This window comes from Dendronephthya gigantea, unplaced genomic scaffold, assembly GCF_004324835.1.
Source record: "Dendronephthya gigantea isolate DGI-Jeju-01 unplaced genomic scaffold, DenGig_1.0 000000F, whole genome shotgun sequence".
Lineage (NCBI taxonomy): Eukaryota > Metazoa > Cnidaria > Anthozoa > Malacalcyonacea > Nephtheidae > Dendronephthya > Dendronephthya gigantea.
This window is the reverse complement of record NW_021163010.1, coordinates 4,380,403-4,397,400: the sequence shown is the minus strand read 5'-3', so window position 1 is coordinate 4,397,400 and position 16,998 is coordinate 4,380,403. Positions and strand designations below refer to the sequence as shown.

At 36.8% G+C, this 16,998-nt stretch overlaps 1 protein-coding gene across 2 annotated transcripts in view; it reads left to right on the top strand.

Moving 5' to 3' along the window:
- LOC114530581 (transformation/transcription domain-associated protein-like) overlaps window positions 1–16,998 on the top strand; it is a 52,766-nt gene that overhangs the window by 23,980 nt on the left and 11,788 nt on the right. For both annotated transcript variants that reach the window (XM_028552277.1, XM_028552201.1), the window contains exons 38-102: window positions 174–318; window positions 560–645; window positions 824–1,013; window positions 1,154–1,252; window positions 1,621–1,695; window positions 1,793–1,819; window positions 1,894–1,941; window positions 2,058–2,147; window positions 2,351–2,447; window positions 2,523–2,587; window positions 2,746–2,802; window positions 3,154–3,261; window positions 3,355–3,420; window positions 3,571–3,657; window positions 3,811–3,924; window positions 4,004–4,117; window positions 4,226–4,318; window positions 4,419–4,492; window positions 4,605–4,653; window positions 4,746–4,802; window positions 4,909–4,976; window positions 5,116–5,227; window positions 5,432–5,521; window positions 5,607–5,777; window positions 6,021–6,103; window positions 6,254–6,326; window positions 6,408–6,491; window positions 6,694–6,801; window positions 6,907–6,980; window positions 7,066–7,165; window positions 7,432–7,527; window positions 7,817–7,849; window positions 7,959–8,030; window positions 8,213–8,317; window positions 8,476–8,575; window positions 8,765–8,811; window positions 8,905–8,979; window positions 9,171–9,309; window positions 9,618–9,705; window positions 9,784–9,873; window positions 10,060–10,127; window positions 10,341–10,453; window positions 10,565–10,624; window positions 10,787–10,929; window positions 11,147–11,249; window positions 11,411–11,473; window positions 11,583–11,630; window positions 11,698–11,937; window positions 12,120–12,248; window positions 12,610–12,729; window positions 12,845–12,988; window positions 13,147–13,305; window positions 13,703–13,785; window positions 13,863–13,938; window positions 14,258–14,349; window positions 14,527–14,603; window positions 14,741–14,799; window positions 14,984–15,082; window positions 15,216–15,317; window positions 15,511–15,629; window positions 15,746–15,857; window positions 16,008–16,117; window positions 16,257–16,368; window positions 16,542–16,642; window positions 16,735–16,845. In XM_028552277.1, the coding sequence (XP_028408078.1) occupies window positions 174–318; window positions 560–645; window positions 824–1,013; window positions 1,154–1,252; window positions 1,621–1,695; window positions 1,793–1,819; window positions 1,894–1,941; window positions 2,058–2,147; window positions 2,351–2,447; window positions 2,523–2,587; window positions 2,746–2,802; window positions 3,154–3,261; window positions 3,355–3,420; window positions 3,571–3,657; window positions 3,811–3,924; window positions 4,004–4,117; window positions 4,226–4,318; window positions 4,419–4,492; window positions 4,605–4,653; window positions 4,746–4,802; window positions 4,909–4,976; window positions 5,116–5,227; window positions 5,432–5,521; window positions 5,607–5,777; window positions 6,021–6,103; window positions 6,254–6,326; window positions 6,408–6,491; window positions 6,694–6,801; window positions 6,907–6,980; window positions 7,066–7,165; window positions 7,432–7,527; window positions 7,817–7,849; window positions 7,959–8,030; window positions 8,213–8,317; window positions 8,476–8,575; window positions 8,765–8,811; window positions 8,905–8,979; window positions 9,171–9,309; window positions 9,618–9,705; window positions 9,784–9,873; window positions 10,060–10,127; window positions 10,341–10,453; window positions 10,565–10,624; window positions 10,787–10,929; window positions 11,147–11,249; window positions 11,411–11,473; window positions 11,583–11,630; window positions 11,698–11,937; window positions 12,120–12,248; window positions 12,610–12,729; window positions 12,845–12,988; window positions 13,147–13,305; window positions 13,703–13,785; window positions 13,863–13,938; window positions 14,258–14,349; window positions 14,527–14,603; window positions 14,741–14,799; window positions 14,984–15,082; window positions 15,216–15,317; window positions 15,511–15,629; window positions 15,746–15,857; window positions 16,008–16,117; window positions 16,257–16,368; window positions 16,542–16,642; window positions 16,735–16,845 (6,192 nt within the window). The remainder of the gene's footprint in view (window positions 1–173; window positions 319–559; window positions 646–823; window positions 1,014–1,153; window positions 1,253–1,620; window positions 1,696–1,792; window positions 1,820–1,893; window positions 1,942–2,057; window positions 2,148–2,350; window positions 2,448–2,522; window positions 2,588–2,745; window positions 2,803–3,153; window positions 3,262–3,354; window positions 3,421–3,570; window positions 3,658–3,810; window positions 3,925–4,003; window positions 4,118–4,225; window positions 4,319–4,418; window positions 4,493–4,604; window positions 4,654–4,745; window positions 4,803–4,908; window positions 4,977–5,115; window positions 5,228–5,431; window positions 5,522–5,606; window positions 5,778–6,020; window positions 6,104–6,253; window positions 6,327–6,407; window positions 6,492–6,693; window positions 6,802–6,906; window positions 6,981–7,065; window positions 7,166–7,431; window positions 7,528–7,816; window positions 7,850–7,958; window positions 8,031–8,212; window positions 8,318–8,475; window positions 8,576–8,764; window positions 8,812–8,904; window positions 8,980–9,170; window positions 9,310–9,617; window positions 9,706–9,783; window positions 9,874–10,059; window positions 10,128–10,340; window positions 10,454–10,564; window positions 10,625–10,786; window positions 10,930–11,146; window positions 11,250–11,410; window positions 11,474–11,582; window positions 11,631–11,697; window positions 11,938–12,119; window positions 12,249–12,609; window positions 12,730–12,844; window positions 12,989–13,146; window positions 13,306–13,702; window positions 13,786–13,862; window positions 13,939–14,257; window positions 14,350–14,526; window positions 14,604–14,740; window positions 14,800–14,983; window positions 15,083–15,215; window positions 15,318–15,510; window positions 15,630–15,745; window positions 15,858–16,007; window positions 16,118–16,256; window positions 16,369–16,541; window positions 16,643–16,734; window positions 16,846–16,998) is intronic.

Sequence of the window (16,998 nt, the reverse complement as noted above, 5' to 3'; positions counted from 1 at the left end):
TTGGTTTATTTTCCAACAGTCTTTGCCCAACATTGTGCAACTTCCCGTAGCTACTGATACGCACTCGAATACGTAAAAAAATTCTCAGGGAGTTTAGTGCAAATGATGTTTTGCTCATAGAATTTAGTGCAAATAATATTTATTTTGGATGATCTTTCATTTTCCACCTACAGCCCTCAAGGCGCTGATGTTCACGTCCTTATTGATGCAATTGCCTCTGTCATGATGCTAGAGGAAAAGGAATTATGCAAAACAGGAGAACTTGCCATTTCAGTCATGCATGAAACTGCAAGCCTTATTATGGGAGATTTATACAAGGTTAGATTTTTAAGAATAGAAATTTTCATTTAAGAGTAGTTAATCTCAAATTAACCTACTCAGATACTCTTTTCTATTGATACCGGCTATATAATGTTCCTATATACAGTCACTTAATACCACGGACATTTACCTAAATGGAATACTTACATGTGGATATAGTAAATGCTGTGCCTAAATAATAAAATTTGTTTTAGAAGTTGCTTTCTGCCTAGTTAAAACCATCTCAATTCTTGTGTAGGCTTTGCAACTTCCTTTGTTCGAGTACCTGGTGGAAAAACTGTGTGAATGTTGTTATGAACGAGCATGGTTTGCTAAAGCTGGAGGGTAAGCTTTATTTAGTATATCACGTAGTTTTCTCCTGTAAATATAGAGTTCTTGACGATTTTGGACGAATTCATTTCCCACCGAAACCATGCAGGTCAGATTTGAAACAGAGGACTGGTATAACACTTTTTGTGTAACATTTTTACACTTTAACCGTTTTCTATGACTTCTCTTATAGATGCAGTTCCATTGCATTTCTGATGAAAACAATGCCGCTGAAATGGGTGATTGAACATCAATTGCTCTTCGCAAAAGCTCTCATGTTTGTGATGATGGATCTTACAAACGAAGTATCAGCAGGCACTGTTGACTCGGCAAAGGAAACCTTAGAGAAACTAATACGCCAATGTAATAAAAAGGACGAAAAGGTAATCTATAGCGTGCAAGAACGCCATTGTAGTGAAATTACATAGTTTTTAGAGGTATTTTTTTCTGGACGGCTAACTCAGCTATACTGCATGTTGTATTTGGTTATAAATAATACAAACGAAATCTTAATTTTTTTAAGGATGAGGAGATCATAGCAGTGCAGAAACGTTGTTGTCCAACATTATTGCAACATCTTGTGAGGGAAGTGATTTCTTCAAACGACGTTGTACGAGAACAGGTGAGAAATGGCATTTGGCATGCATTGTGTACAAAATTCACGTCGACATTCTATAAAGGTCTATACCATGTTCATGCAGAAAAATATGGAATAGGCAAAGCAAGATTCACCCTACGTCCTTATGTGTTGAAAGTGACACTAAAGATGGCCTATTAAAATTAAAACGTCGATTCAGGTTCAATATTCAGTAGATTCACCCCACGTCCTTATGTGTTGAGAGTGGCAATAAAGATGGCCTATTTAAATTAAAACGTCGATTCTGGTTCAATATTCAGTATTAATACCAGAATAAATTATTCTATACTGATACCTATATACCGTACCTACTTCTACTCTAATAGCTACCTACAACTATTTACTACCTTCAGGCGCAATGTTCGTTGAATGTCCTATCCGAAATATCAGGAAAGTCAGTGCATGACATAATGGAACCACACAAAGGGGTACGTACCTAGAGAGTAAATGGAGGTGGAAGTGGAAATCAAGGTTTGTGATTTTCCAGCAGACGCATGCAAACTAAAACTATCCATTATTTTCTAGCTCTTAGATGATATGATGCCTCCTAAGGTACTCTTTATTTCGTTTGAAATTCAAATATCTCATTGTACACATTTTTAAGAATAGTGTACATCTTTTTGTAGAAACATCTCCTAAGACACCAACCAGTCAACACTCAGATAGCTTTAATGGTAAGGAACAAAATACAATAGTATATATCATCATTCATCCGTTAGGGCTACACAGGTGCATACATTTTTAAACATCTACAGTTCAGGATTGCGTAAAACAGCCTTTTTTTGTATAGGATGGAAATACATTCTGTGCTAATCTAGAACCAAGACTGTTTACGATTGATCCTATAACTGTCAATGAACACAAGATCTTCTTTAAAGAGGTAAGTGAAAAAATTTTACTATATGTTTTATTATTGCATCGCACTTTCTTAAACAGACCAGCGTCTCGGTGCCAAATATTTCCTAATGTAAACTTGGCTAATAAATAGAAGCTGAGAGGATTAAGACCTGCAAAATTTGCTTCCAATTTTATTTAAATCTTGTAACTATGGTTGCCACGTCTTAACATTTGTCTTGTTTTTAGCTTCTATTTCTCTGCGAGGCTGATGATAATCAACTACAAAAACTACCCTGTTATAAACACGTCCAGAGTTTTTCTGAACTTCGTACGAAAGCCTTGTGTAAGTATAGAAGTGTAAACCTATATTTTTGGGATGCTCGTTAAGTCTAACTTGCTAAATTGCTCCGATTTTCAGATACCCTGGCAGCATATCATTATATTCCACAAGTTCGAGATACAATATTCAACGCATTATATAAGGTATTTTGATAGGTTTCTTTATGAATTTTAATCAATGATTATAAGTAGGGACATAGTTAATATAGCCTATATATCTGTTAAGTTACTATATATGTAAAAAGATATAAAAAAGATCTATTCTCCAGGTATTCAAAGACCGTATCCGTTTCTCTCTTTAGGCCCTAAATTCTAGTGTATCAGAAGTACAAAATGCTGGAAATGAGGCTCTGAAAAAGGTATGCCAGATTCTGCCGATCTGCTGTATTGTACGTCGTTTCTGTATCAAAGTATATCGTCCTTGGACCCGTTGTATGAAAGCCGGATAGCGCTATCCACCGGATAGTGGCTTTTTCAATCGCTTCAAAATCGCCCGTTTTTTGGTATAACTTTGATTAAATCTTAGTATTCCTAAATCGAGGATCCTCTTTAATAATTGGTGGTTCCAAAACTGAAATTTCATCGCTTTTCAAGCATTTTTAGAACGGTTGAAAGAATTACTATCCGGTGAATAGCGCGCTATCCAGCTTTCATACAACCGGCCCCTGCTGCTGAGAGGATGTCATTATACTACACAAACCTTTCTTTAGTTTTTAGCCAAGAGCCCCCCAATAGAAGCAGAGACTGTCCAGCAAGCCATACGTCCTTTGTTCTTGCTACTTGGTGATCACAGGCAACTTAGTCTACAAATCATTAAGGTGAGGTTTATAGGAATGCCTTTACATCTTTGCACGAGATTCACATTGGTGCGCACCAGTTCGTTGAGCATGCGTCAATTTTCTTGTTTTTAGCGACTTTCTTTCGTTATGGAGTTATTTCCGCATTTATTCAATGAAAAACTTTGCGAGCAGTTACTGGTAAGTATTTCTGTTTGGGGCATTTTGCTTCACATTTTTTCATCAAGCATGTTTGACGTGCCGAGTTGTATAACATTGTGTTAAATAACATTGCATTCCTCGGTATGCAGTCTGTATATGAGTTTGAGAATACTTTTGAATAATTTCTAGACTCACTTAAAGAACCTGGTTGAAATGTGTGTGAGTGCAGCCAATCAAATTCAGCAAGGTGCAAAACCTAACAAGAAGATGGATGATGTAAGATATTTTCTACAGCGACAGATAAATGCTCTTAAATCATGGTTTTAACCATGATTTTTATATAATCCTACGAAAACTTTACAAAGTTACCCATATCAGTATGTAATTCAATGTGATTTTCGGAAATCATTTGTGCGTTTAATTTTTAAGGTTATCGATATCTGTGCTGCCATTATCAATATATTTCATCTAATAAAAGCAGCATCAACAAAGTTGATCGAGCCGCTAATTCAGATGGTGTTGAAAGTGGAGAATGCTTTACTGGTAAACATTGCAAATTGTGTTATGTTGATGTGATGTGTCGTTCTGTGTCGTGTTATAACGTGATGTTTTCTTTTCCTAGACGACCAGTTCGTTTCGTAAACCTCTACTAAAGTTCCTCGTTCGTTTCCCATCCCAAACTGTTGATTACTTCCTTTCACACATTAGCATTTCACATACAAGCAGATTGTTCGTGGTAAGTGTATGCAAAATATTTGATATGAAATCGTGGCAAATAACTATCATGCATGAATAAAAGGCACTAATTGAATAAAATGAAATTTACTCGGAGTTCCTTCTTCAGTATTTCTTGCAACAACAAGATGCAAAACCATTACGTGGGGCAATTGAGGCAAGTCCTCTGAAGTTGGTAAATAGTACATTCCTCGGTGCTCAGGTAAGATGAGGGTTACATACAGATTCAACAAGCTTCAATGAAGTTTAGTGTCTTTATATTTGCTTGTTGTTCATTGTAATGATTTGTTTATATTATATAGTCACAGGCAGAAGAACAGGCCGCAAATTTCCAAAATAAACTCGAGTTACAATTCCAAGGAATACTTATTGTCAGGTATATTGTAGTATACGTACACTTTTAGTTTGCAAGCTACGTTTATTCACCCCCTTGCGTCAATCACGCAGTAATTTACCACTACGAACTAATTAATGTGTTTTTTTTCTAGGATTCTCGTGAAGTTCAACGATGAGTGGCTCTCGCATAATCGAGTTTTGGTGAGACACCCTTGACGAGTTTTGTACACCCTTGCAATAATTGTATCCATATTTGGACGTTTTTATAAGCAATATTCTTTCTCACTATATAGATTGGACATTTGAGAAGAATATGGACGTCCGAGAGTTTTCAAGACAGAATAAAAAAGGTGAAAAGCAGGAATGGCCGCCACTCTTGATCGTTAAGATGCTTAGCGAAACCCACGAATGTAAATGACATTGTTAGACATTTGTGTTTACTTTTATATTTCCCAGGATGGTGTGCCTGTTCACCGCTGGAGAGAACCCAAGCTTCTTGTCAAATGTTTGTTAAATTATGTTCAGTAAGTTTGTCTTAATATTTTTTGGTTAACTGTTTACACGGCAAAAGTGAAATATATTTTCGGGCAAAATATAGGATTATACTACGTGACGTGGTGTGTGTGTGTGCGTACTAAAATACTTTCGTATCTATTTTTATAGACACAGGCCGAGTGAAGTGGAACTGCTGTTTGATTTATTACGTGTGTTCACCCACAGACATATTCCAGATTTTCAATTTCTCAAGCTATTTATGAAGGATGATGTTGCGAAGGTATAATGGGAGATTGGTGCAGAGGACACGTTTAGAGAGACGGGACTAGGGGTTTACATTACCCCCCTCCCCTCCCTTCCCCTCCCCGACACCACCCATAACGTTCAATTTGGAAATATTAACACAGTAGCGATAATTTCGTTTGTGGGAGAATACTTTGACCCTTCATCTTCTTAAATGTCCATGACTTGTATCGTTTAATAGAACTATACAGTTGAGCAGAAACGTGCCGTGTTTTTCAAGTTTGTTGACATTGTTCACGATGAGAATTTTCCACAAGATTTAACTGCAAAGGTAATCTGAAGTAGAATGGTGTGTGTTTTCAGTGCACTATGACGTGGTAAAATGCTTCCTTCATCGTCGTTTGCTTCTTGTCTAGGCTTTGCAATACATCATCATTCCAATGTTCGTTGCATCATTTGAGAAAGGTGCAAGCGAAACCGACGCTATCATCGGTGGACCTCCAAATCCCGAGCAAGATAACGAAGAAAATGTCATCAGCGTTTTCGTCAGTCGCGTGATAGACCCAGATAATCCATTTAAGACTTCGGTACGTGGTCTCTATATGTATTCATTGGCGCAGTAGCTGCTGATGTGTGTCAAGGTTCTGATATACAAAACTTAAGATCTTCCAAATTCATTTAGTTGGATTCAATTCAATGTGATCTCCTAATAAATTGCGTTTGCTAAGCTTTAGCGCACCAGATTTGGTTTTTTTACTGTGATAGTAGGTAGTGTGGCAGATTTGTGATGTATTCTGTTAGTAAAACTAAACTGAGTTTTGTTTTTTTAGGATGCTGTTCGCATACTTCTCTTGCAGTTTTCTGCTCTTCTAGTGGAACACGCTTCACAACATATTCATGATGCTAATAACAAGTAAGATGAATTTTGTTAGTTAATCTGGCCGAACTGTCAACAGCTATTATGGTGCAAACAGTCGCTCATGATCATTTCATGTTGTTGTTTAGTTTGGGATAGTTAGGCTTCATTATGTATCTTTCTTTCATGACGATTTTTGCTTTCTAGAAAACAAGGAAGAAAGCTAAGGCGGATGATGACATTTGCTTGGCCGTGTTTGTTACCAAACAAGCAATGTGTTGTAAGTTAGATTTATTTTGTTGAGATATTTTCATTCGTTTAACTGTAAGAAATCCTAACATATTATCGTTTTTTCTTTCAGGATCCAGCGACAAAGTACCATGGTCATCTATTGCTTGCACATATCATCTCTAAATTTGCAATTCACAAAAAGATCGTCCTCCAGGTAATACGTGTACCATATACATACTTGAACCAAAGTATTAGCAAAAAGTGATATTTCATGAATTTCGAAACTTCGAGCGTTTGGTTGAATTGTCTATATGCCAACATTCAATGAACTTCTCGTCGTTATTATTGCATGTGAGCTACAAATGTGATATAAAGCATTCTTATAAATCATAATTATTATTGCTGCTTTTTTATAGGTATTCCATCGTTTATTGAAAGCTCATGCTGCAGAGGCACGTAATGTTGTTCGTCAGGCTCTTGCCATATTAACTCCAGCTGTTCCCACAAGAATGGATGATGGAAATGTAAGATTGGGTCAATTTTGTTGGCTTTAAACGATCGAGCTGTTGAACTGTACTGCCTATCATCCTAATTACGCTTCTAATACATAATGCTGTTATTTTTCCCAGCAAATGTTAGCACACTGGACGAAAAAAATCATTGTTGAGGACGGACACACACTGCTTCAGCTAGTTCACATGTTGTAAGTTAATAACTTGTATTGGTGTCGTAGAGTGGGACTCGTTTGTATGTGTTAACTATATGGTATTTTGTATAATTCTTTGCAGACAATTGCTAGTTCGACACTACAAAGTCTACTATCCTGTCAGAAATCATCTTATTCAACATATGATTACTGCCATGCAGAAATTGGGTTTTACAAGCAGCGTAAGGATTTCATCTTGTCATTATAATCCATATTATACATGCAGGCTTTAGAATGGATTGTTTGCAATAGAACGAACTTTATTATTCTGCGTTTTATTGTTATTACCTTTTAACAAAATGATTGGATTGGGGGAAGAAATGGTCGAGTGACTAAGCCACCATCAGGGGGGGAGGCTATGTATAAATGTATTGGAGTTATAGAACGCCTTGTATAGTTTTTTTCGCTATGTGTACAATGCAGTTTTCTCTTTGTGTTTGGATTTCAGGCTACAATAGAAAATCGTAAGCTAGCTGTTGATCTTGCGAATGTCATTATTGAATGGGAAATAAGACGTACTAAAGAAGAACAAGACACTTCAGAGGTATTGACGTCAATTGAACTATCGATATGTACAAATTTCACTCGAAGCGTACCGCATTAGGCATGAATGGGTGTGGGATCAGTCCGCCATGCAAAACGATAAATAAGTATCTGAAGGTTATCTATATACAGTAGTTACAGGGTAGGTCGACAATCAGCTTTAGAATTGGCGTCCGGATCTCGATTTGGACTCGAGGTCAAGTTTCATGCGCAGTTAACCAAAACTATACTCCATGCTTGCTGCAGGAGGCTGGTTTGCGTAAACCTCTGAGAATACCTTTTTTTTACAGGGATCGAAAGTGGAAGAGAAAGAGACAACAACTGTAAGTGTTTAGTAGACGCATATAATATTGCCTATTGTAGAGTTTCCATTGTTTTAAAATCATTTCATTCGTATCTCCAATGTCGAAATCTCCCAATTTCCATCATTAGGGTGCTGTGAAACGTACTGCGGATGATAGCACTCAAGGCCAAGATCCAAAGAGAATGAAAACAACTACGCCGGTAGTCAACTCAGCCCTTTTTCCTGATTCTTTTCTAATTATTATTCCTACAAAAAGATTAATAAACGCACTGTAATGTTGATTCATGAATGGCGTGATAGCAATGCATGGTTGTACTGTAAGCGTTGTAAAATAGAGCAGTCTAGGAGTAAAAGATGCTTAACTTTGATGAAATATATTCAGGGCACAACGCCAAAAGATGGAAGTCTCCTTGCTCAACAACGAGCTCCCGTTGATAAACATCATGCTGATGCTGTTGTCAACTTTCTTCTGCGGGTTGCCTGCCAGGTATGGTGAAGGTTATAAACATAAAACCGTAAAGACAGTAAAGACATGGCTTAGTTGTAGGCTTTGCAAAACATTTGTCCCTAAAAACCAACTGAAAACAAAATGTTGTTTTGAACAACAAAATTGAACAACAAAATGAATGCAATTCATTTTTAAAGGTAAACGAATCCTCTACTACTGTTGGTTCCCCCGGGGAAGCATTATCCAAGAGATGCGTGTTGCTGTTAAAAACTGCTCTCAAACCTGGTTTCTGGCAAGGTAAGTTAATTACGAGGCACCATCGCTGACTCGCGGTAGCGTCAAACCAGAATCGTATACGTCGTAGCATGTGGAACAAAATAACCTTGTAATTTACATATATACTGAAAACTGTATATCAGTATATACCAATAGTTCGTTCAATTATGTGGTCATGACATATATAAGCATTTGTCGTTGTTTCTATAGGAACAGATCTTAAGCTGACCTGGCTGGATAAGTTGTTTGTCACTCTTGTAAGTATTTATATCTTATAGTTTATTTTCACATCCTCTCCCAGCTCCAATATAAATATGCAGAATTATTAATTCACGTATTTCTTCGATTAGGATCAGACTCCTGGCACTAATTTCAACAATGTCTGCACGGGTCTTGAAATCTTAACCTATCTTCTTACTGTTGTGGTAGGTACAATACAACATGCTGCATGATTCCTGCATTCCTTCCATGAGGCAAATTGTTTTTACATGATCAAATATTGGTGATGATTGTTTCGTGTTGTAAAATGTGCTCAGGTCGCCCACAAACCTTTTGAAATGCATAAAAAACGATATTTCTGCAAAATTGTTTTACATTTCTTTTATTTCTTTCACAGCCTCGAGGAGAAATTTTACCACTACTGAAGCCATTACAGCGTGGTGTTGTTGCGTGCATGACCTGTCAAAATAACAAAGTGATTAAGGCCGTTCACACATTTTTGGGAAAATTGACTAACCTTTTCCCGATTGAGTCAGGTACTATTAACATGTATTTGTTTTAAACTTAGTTTTGAACTGTTTTTCGTATGAATTAAGTTTAACTCCAAACATAAAGTTATAGGTTCTTATTGTATTGCAGTTTACATTTCGGATAACAGTATACTTTCTTATTTCGTTATGATTTACGTCCTATCGTAATTTATTCCTACCTCGATCCTTAGTCACAATAATGTTGAACAGTGCACACTGTGTTTCAACCCAATGAAGAAAAACGTAGCTATAAATGTGTTAAGATTGAAACGTGTCATTTTTTCTCATATTTCTTTTGCTCCCTTGCTGTTTAGTTACTGTGACAAATAAATATGAAGAACTGGAAATTTTGTATTCCAACCTTGGAAAAGCTATTTATGAAGGATTAAGCAACTACACAAAGTACGGTTATTTTGCTCTTTTATATATTTTCCCTCTTATTTTTTATCTTTTTCATTACTTCCTGCTTCTATATGATAGGTCTGCTACACAAGTCGCCACATCTACCCTTCAGGGTCCACTTATGTTTCTGAAAGCAGCATATACAAGTTGTCCATCGTATATTGACAGGTATATTATATATGATTTTATACCGCAATGAATATACAAATTCATGAGTCCTACGTTGCCTAGTTCAAATTTACAGCAATTCCTGGGCAGAGACGCATAGTCTCACTGTCGTTCACTACATTTTGCCATCTTAATGGGCATCGGTAAAGTAAAATAAGTAAGAAAGTTCATTATGCTCTTCTATAGGCTCATTGTCCCATGCATCCGCGCCTTGCAGAAAATGCAGAAAGATCATATTGCTGGATCGTCAGTAGGTTGGTAGCTACCTGTGTTACTTTACATTATAGCTATACATAATCAACACTCATTTGGTTTGGCATATGATAGATTGTCGATGTTCAAATGCATCACCTGTTACAATCGTACAGCGGTGTGTATCCATGCATGGCAGCGCACGGAAACGCTCTAAAGCTAACGTGATATTGATGTTTCATTTCATCCAATGCCATCAATGTTTTTATTTATAGGTGATATGTTAACAACCTGTGTTAATTTGCTCTCGTCTCGTCTCGGTGCTATGGATGGTGAAGCAAGAAAACATTTTATTCTTATCCTTGCGCAACTAATAGAGAAATCTCCGGTACGTTTTACACTGAAGATGTTAAATCGAGGTGTTTCTGATATTTTTTTGTAGTAATCTTCGCTTCTAAGCAGTTATAAAATAATTGCAGCATGCATACATTCATTATAGGATGCTAAGTTACTGAAAGCAATCACTCAAGTAACTGAAGAATGGATAAAGGCAACTGTTGTAAGTTCTACATAATAGCACATTGTTGCCATTCTTCATTCCATCTGAATGAAAACATTGCACGTCTCTTTGCACAAATAATTATCATACCATAATGCATGCGATCAAGTTGAAAACTGAAACTGAAACTGAAACTGGAATTGATTTTTGCTCTCCACGCAGACGCCGCAAAATCAACAACATCTTCCAACGTTACGCGAGAAAGCAATTGTTCTTTGCCGAATGATGCCGAACTACGAGAAACGCTTTCCTGAAGATTTTGAACTTCACGCACAGTATTTAGAGCTCATTAACTATGTTTACAGGTAACTTAGCATCAAATGCTGTATAACAACTGCCTAAAATAGACAAAACACTTCTCTACGTTTCGACCTGACGGCCTTCGTCAGGAGAGTTTGTATGGTAATTTAATTTAATCCTAAACCTAGTCCTAAATCTAATCCTTAACCCATTCTACAAGTCATCCCGCAAATCTATTCAGCATATATTATATCATTAGCTCCATGCTTCTTTTCTTCATAGAGACGACAGTTTGCTGGCAACCGAACTTGCTGCTAAACTTGAACCGGCCTTCATGTCTGGACTTAAATGCATTCAACCTCAGATTAGATCACGCTTTATGGAGGTAAATTTTTTTAGATGTTTAGCCAGAAAATGCTTGGGAAAAACCGTTGTAGAATAAGCCTAAAAGGTAGTGTAGTTGACCAAAAGGCTATTACGGTACTGTCCTCAACTTCTTTTGTTTCTGAGGCCATGAATTGTTCTATATCATAGTTGTTTTTTTAGGTATTTGATCAAAGTGTTAGCAAGAAGCTCTATGAACGCTTACTTTACATATTTTGCTCACAGGTAACGAGGACTACTTACTATATTTCATAGTAGAAGTATTCTTTTGCACGATAGGGTATACGCGTTACATGTTTGCTCTGTCTCCTTAACATTTTGTGGTCCCATTTAGAATTGGGAGTCAATGAAAAGTCATTTCTGGATCAAGCAATGTATAGAGGTATGCAAGTGCGATAATAAGAGAATTCCATTATGATTTTAGTTTCATTAATGAGTTATTTTTCCAGCTCCTGTTAGCTGCAGCAGGGTGTGATCGTCCCTTGCATTTGTCAAGTACGTTCAATAAGCTGCCTTCGCTGTCATCAATCCTCAAAAAATCGAACAAGCCCGAAGCAAAAGCAATATTAGAAAGTGCAACGAAGAAAAATGGTGAAGTGGCAGTCAAAGAGGAACCGATGGATACGACAGACTGTAAAAACTCAAATGCTTCTTGTAATAGCTTTTTATTCTCCAAAGATTCCGCTGAGGTATATAAATAGTTTACGTGCAGTTTATCCGTAAATTACCTTCCTGTTTGCCATTGGCGTCTAATCATTCATATAGTGCATGTTTTTGCATGTTTATGTTGTATTCATTCACTTGTGCCCGGCTTTTATTTAAAATTCACACTGTAAATGCATGACTTATTGTGTAATTATTGTCATTGTAGGATATTTTTGCCTTGATGGAAAATACAGAGAATCTTCCTGATGCTACATCTTTGACCGATTCTTCAGCTGCTCTTAAAACTCTAGTCCGGAAACACCACGACTTTCTGACTGAGCAACGAAAGATTAAGGTACATTGATCAGCTTTCCTACTTGTTACAATTTTGCTATATTTGCGCTGATATTATATCTGTCAAATCTTTGTACGTTTCATCATATGTGTTCTTCCAAAATATACAAGAAAACGTCTCAACGTTTAAACGGAAGGCACTTAACGCCTCACACGAAGGTTCTCAGGTCGCAGATCGTCAAGACGTTTCCTTGTATATTTTTCGCTGTTCTCAGCCACTGATCTCTTTAAGTAGTTGATTGCAACCTTACGCTTTCCTAATGAAGTGCCTGCGTACAAGATATGCAGTAATATATTCGAGTGATCCAGAACCCCTAGCTCAGTCTGGGTAAACTTATGTTTAAAATTTCTAAATTTTATAGTGTACACCATTCCTCGGAGCTTTGGCACAACTTTGTCACCGGGACACGAAACTTTCTCACGATGTTTGGATTACTCTGTTTCCAGAACTTTGGAAACTCCTTAGCGACAAGCAACAACAGGTTTAACGAATTAGAATGAAAATCTGTACCTGAATAGATAAACAGATTGCAGATAAAGATATAGTTTCTTCTATGAGTAATGTTTGAAATATTATTCCTTCGCTCTTTATTTTAGATCCTTGCTGGTGAGTTAAGTCCGTTTATGTGCAGTGGTACAAACTGTGTTCAACTGGACAGTCATCCGAGTGTTGTTCATACTATGCTTCAATCAATTCTGCGCTGTGAACCAACTGTTCCAATGCGACCATCTATTTTGAAGGTGCGTCTTTTTCCTTTGACATATATTGCATGCGAGAGTGAAATTAAACTGTAGTGGTCTAGTCTTCAGGCAGTCTCTGGTCCTATTCCAGCTAAAAGAACCTGCTTTTGCTTGGAACTGAAGGTGTATATATATTATTTTTCAATTCCTTTTTTTAGTATCTTGGCAAATCCCACAATCAGTGGCACCTTTCAACACTTGTTCTTGAAGATTACGTCACTCTCTGTGAAGAATATGTAAATCCTCCATTGTTAAATCAACAATCTCAAAATATGGAGAGCGTTTACGAAGAAGATGTTTCGGATATCAACACACAGGTGCCAATATACTTTCGGATTCTTTTTATAGAATTTAAATATCTCGATCTTACACACAAAAGTTACACAACTGTATAGCTACTATGACTTCACGTTTGCGGGGTAGAAGATCTTTTCCTTATTACTTGATCAGTAACTTTTCTTTATCAATAGGATGACTTAAATAAGCTAAAATAAGGCTGCAGTTAGAAATACCCAGCATCGATCGAATTTTCTCTTTCTATCTCACAAACTATTAGATGGTGCCATGCTCTGAGTTACATCACCCCGCGAACCTTTGGTTTGTTTTGAGTGTACAACTCAGAGTAGCACTGTGACAATATGAATTCACTTAAGTCATACACGCAATTAATTTCGTTGGCAATTACTCTCGCACTCACGCCCCTTCTTGATTCAGGAAACTCTGGATGCTTTAGCGGAAATGTACTCTTTAATAAACGAAGAAGATATGTGGGCTGGATTATGGTTAAGAAGAGCCAGGTATAGATTTAATTTCTACGATTTCTGCTTTTGCGTTAAAATTTTCATCAAACATAAGACCATTTTCCTTTTTGCAGATATCAAGAGACAGCAACAGCTATTGCATATGAAAATCAGGGATTTTTTGAACAGGCACAAACAACTTACGAAATGGTAGGTTTGTTTGGAATTTTATACTATGACAATTAATTATCTTGCAAAATCTCTACATTTTCACACCTGCATGTATTTATATTGCTGTCGACATTTACAATACATATAATAACTGTGCAAAAAGTTACAGCAGTCAAGGGATTGTTTAACAATCGGTCCCGTAATGTTGACTTATTTGACGGTTGAGGATGAAGACTTTACCTGCAAAATATACAATTGGAATAATTTGCTAATTTGCCCGACTATTCAGTACACAAAGGTCCTTTGATGTGGCAACCATTTGTAATGATGTTCTAACTTATGTGTATTCTTAAATTAGGCTATGAACAAAGCTCGTGATGAGCACACCCGCGCTCCAGCGATGGCTCATGTTCTGCCTGAGTACAAGCTATGGGAGGACCACTGGATCAAGTATGTTACTATTACGCCAACATATGTATTTTAGCCTGTTCAATTTTTTTTTTAGCTTGCCTGCCATATGCAGTGCCACCCTGCAATGTCTGATGAATGTATTATGGTTGTTATTGAACCATTCATTCTATCCATCCATTACGTCATTATGTACGTCTCGTGTTTATCTTATGCCAGATGTTCCCAAGAACTGGGTCAATGGGATCTTTTAATGGAGTTTGGAAAATCAAAAGGAAACAACAATCCATTTCTAGGTAAGTCATAGAGTTGTAGAGAATAAAACTGAAAAAAGTGGAAATTGGAAAGGTGTATAGTCCTATATTTTGAGAGAGTATCGTAGTTTTCGTGGCCCTAGTAGTTCAATCTGTAATGTTTTGACTTTTTTCTACAGTTTTAGAAAGTGCTTGGAGGGTTCCAGATTGGCCCTCGATGAAAGAAGCATTAGCACAGGTATATTCATTTATTGTGAGGTTCTTTCCCGTTCTGCGCAGCCGAATACACGTTATGCATATCCAATTAGCTGTATGCCATGATGTTACGGATCAATTCCTGTTGATTAATTCTTGTTATATTAATGCATGAATGTATTATTAATATGATAAAAGTGAAATCCCAATTTTTTCTTTTCATTAAGGTTGAAAAGGGATTTCCTGACTCTATTCTTTACAAACATGATCTTTACCGAGCTTATATTGAAATATGTAACCCAGAAGATCAACAACATCTGAAAATGGTAAGTTCTCTAATCCCACACTAGCGAAGGTCATTTCTTATGGTTATGGTTTCTAATTCCTTTTTGTCACGCACATTTTGACCAAGAGACGTGTTTATGATATATTTAGTCAGCATAATATTTCATTTTTCAGAGGGAGGTAGAAAAGTATGTGGAAACATCAAGTACCCAGGCAATCAGGTTATGGAAACGTCTACCCAATATCATTTCACATCAACACATTCCACTACTCCAGGTGAGCTCATCGACTTTATAGCAGAAGTATCTCAAATATTTTAAATACAAGAAATTAGTCAATGGAAACCAGGTGTTGATTCGCTGTTATAACGCTCAATAGCATATTGAAACAGTATTTCTTGATAAATTTCTTGAGAAATTCTAGAAAATGTGTAAAGTTTCGGGTATGACATCTCAACTTTCATCTTCAGGCTTCGCAACAGATTGTTGAACTTCAAGAAGCTGCTCAGATCCGAGCTGGTATTCAACTTCAAACAATTGGCCGAAATACAAGTTTGCACGACATGAAAGCTATTATTAAAACATGGAAGTAAGTTAAAATTTATGCGAAAACTAGCATTGATAGTGAAACATTGTCTATTGCATTGTGCAGGCATACGTGCAATGATAATTTGAGGATGATGATTAATCATTTTACCGTTATAGAAACCGCTTACCAATGATCTCGGATGGTCTGAGCCACTGGAGTGATATATTTCATTGGCGACATCATCATTATGAGGCGATTGTCAGTGCATATGATGCACAACACGACCAGGTAAACGCTTTCTTTGATTTTTCCTCATACCTTGAAAATGTATACTAACAGGTTCGTTCGTTCATGATGATCATGATGTGAGATGTGTATGTTACTACCCAACCTCACAGAAGTGTGTGGGATAAACAATACATTTAAACTTTTTTTCAGACAAACCATTCAATGCAGGGTGTTCATGCGTCCGCATGGTCCATCATTCGTTACGGTCAGGTGGCAAGAAAGCAGTCCTTGTCTGGTGTGTGTTTGGATTCTCTTAGCAGGTAATACAGATCATCGTAGATATGCACAGGGATCACGTCGTGATGTTTTAAGTGCCTTGTCCAGTGCAACCAGGCTCTGTCTGATATTTTAACCGTATGTTGCTGTAACTTATATGTTTCATTGTTTTGTCAAACTTAGGATTCACACAATTCCCAGTGTTCCAATTATTGATTGTTTTCAAAAAATCCGTCAGCAAGTCAAGTGTTATCTTCAAATGGCTGGGACCATGAGAAAGCAGGAATTACAGGAGGTATAGATGTTTTCTGCATGTGACAGTGTTGGTTAAAACCAAGTCTTCCCGCTCTCAAATCCCCAGCTCGTAGCTCTTTCCGAAGTACTAAATTCTATTATGTCACGCGACAACTTTTGTATTCCCACAAATTTAATGTTTTTCTTCTTCAATCTCCTAATCCTAACTTTCAGGGCCTTGAAGTTATCGAAAGTACAAACCTGAAATATTTCTCAAAGGAGATGACGGCGGAATTTTATGCTCTGAAAGGAACTTTCTTGGCTCAAATTGGACGGTAAACGATCTTTTCATTTAGGGAAATCTCTATTACTATAAATATTATAATAATGCGTTAATGTTCCTAACTGTGTTTAATTCTTTTTTCAGGTCTGAAGATGCTAACAAAGCATTTTCCCAGGCCGTTCAAATGCATGACAATCTTATTAAAGGCTGGGCATTATGGGGTGATTACTTGGATAATATATTTGTAAAGGAAAGGTAATGAGTTATTTTATCTGATATACCGCTCCCGCGTATGAAACGTTTGAAACGGAGAGGACAAAACAAAATTCATTCTTTTCAATTTCTAATCAACTCCTATCGAAAAACATTCACTGCAGTAATAATAGTTATTCATTTACTCTTACTAAT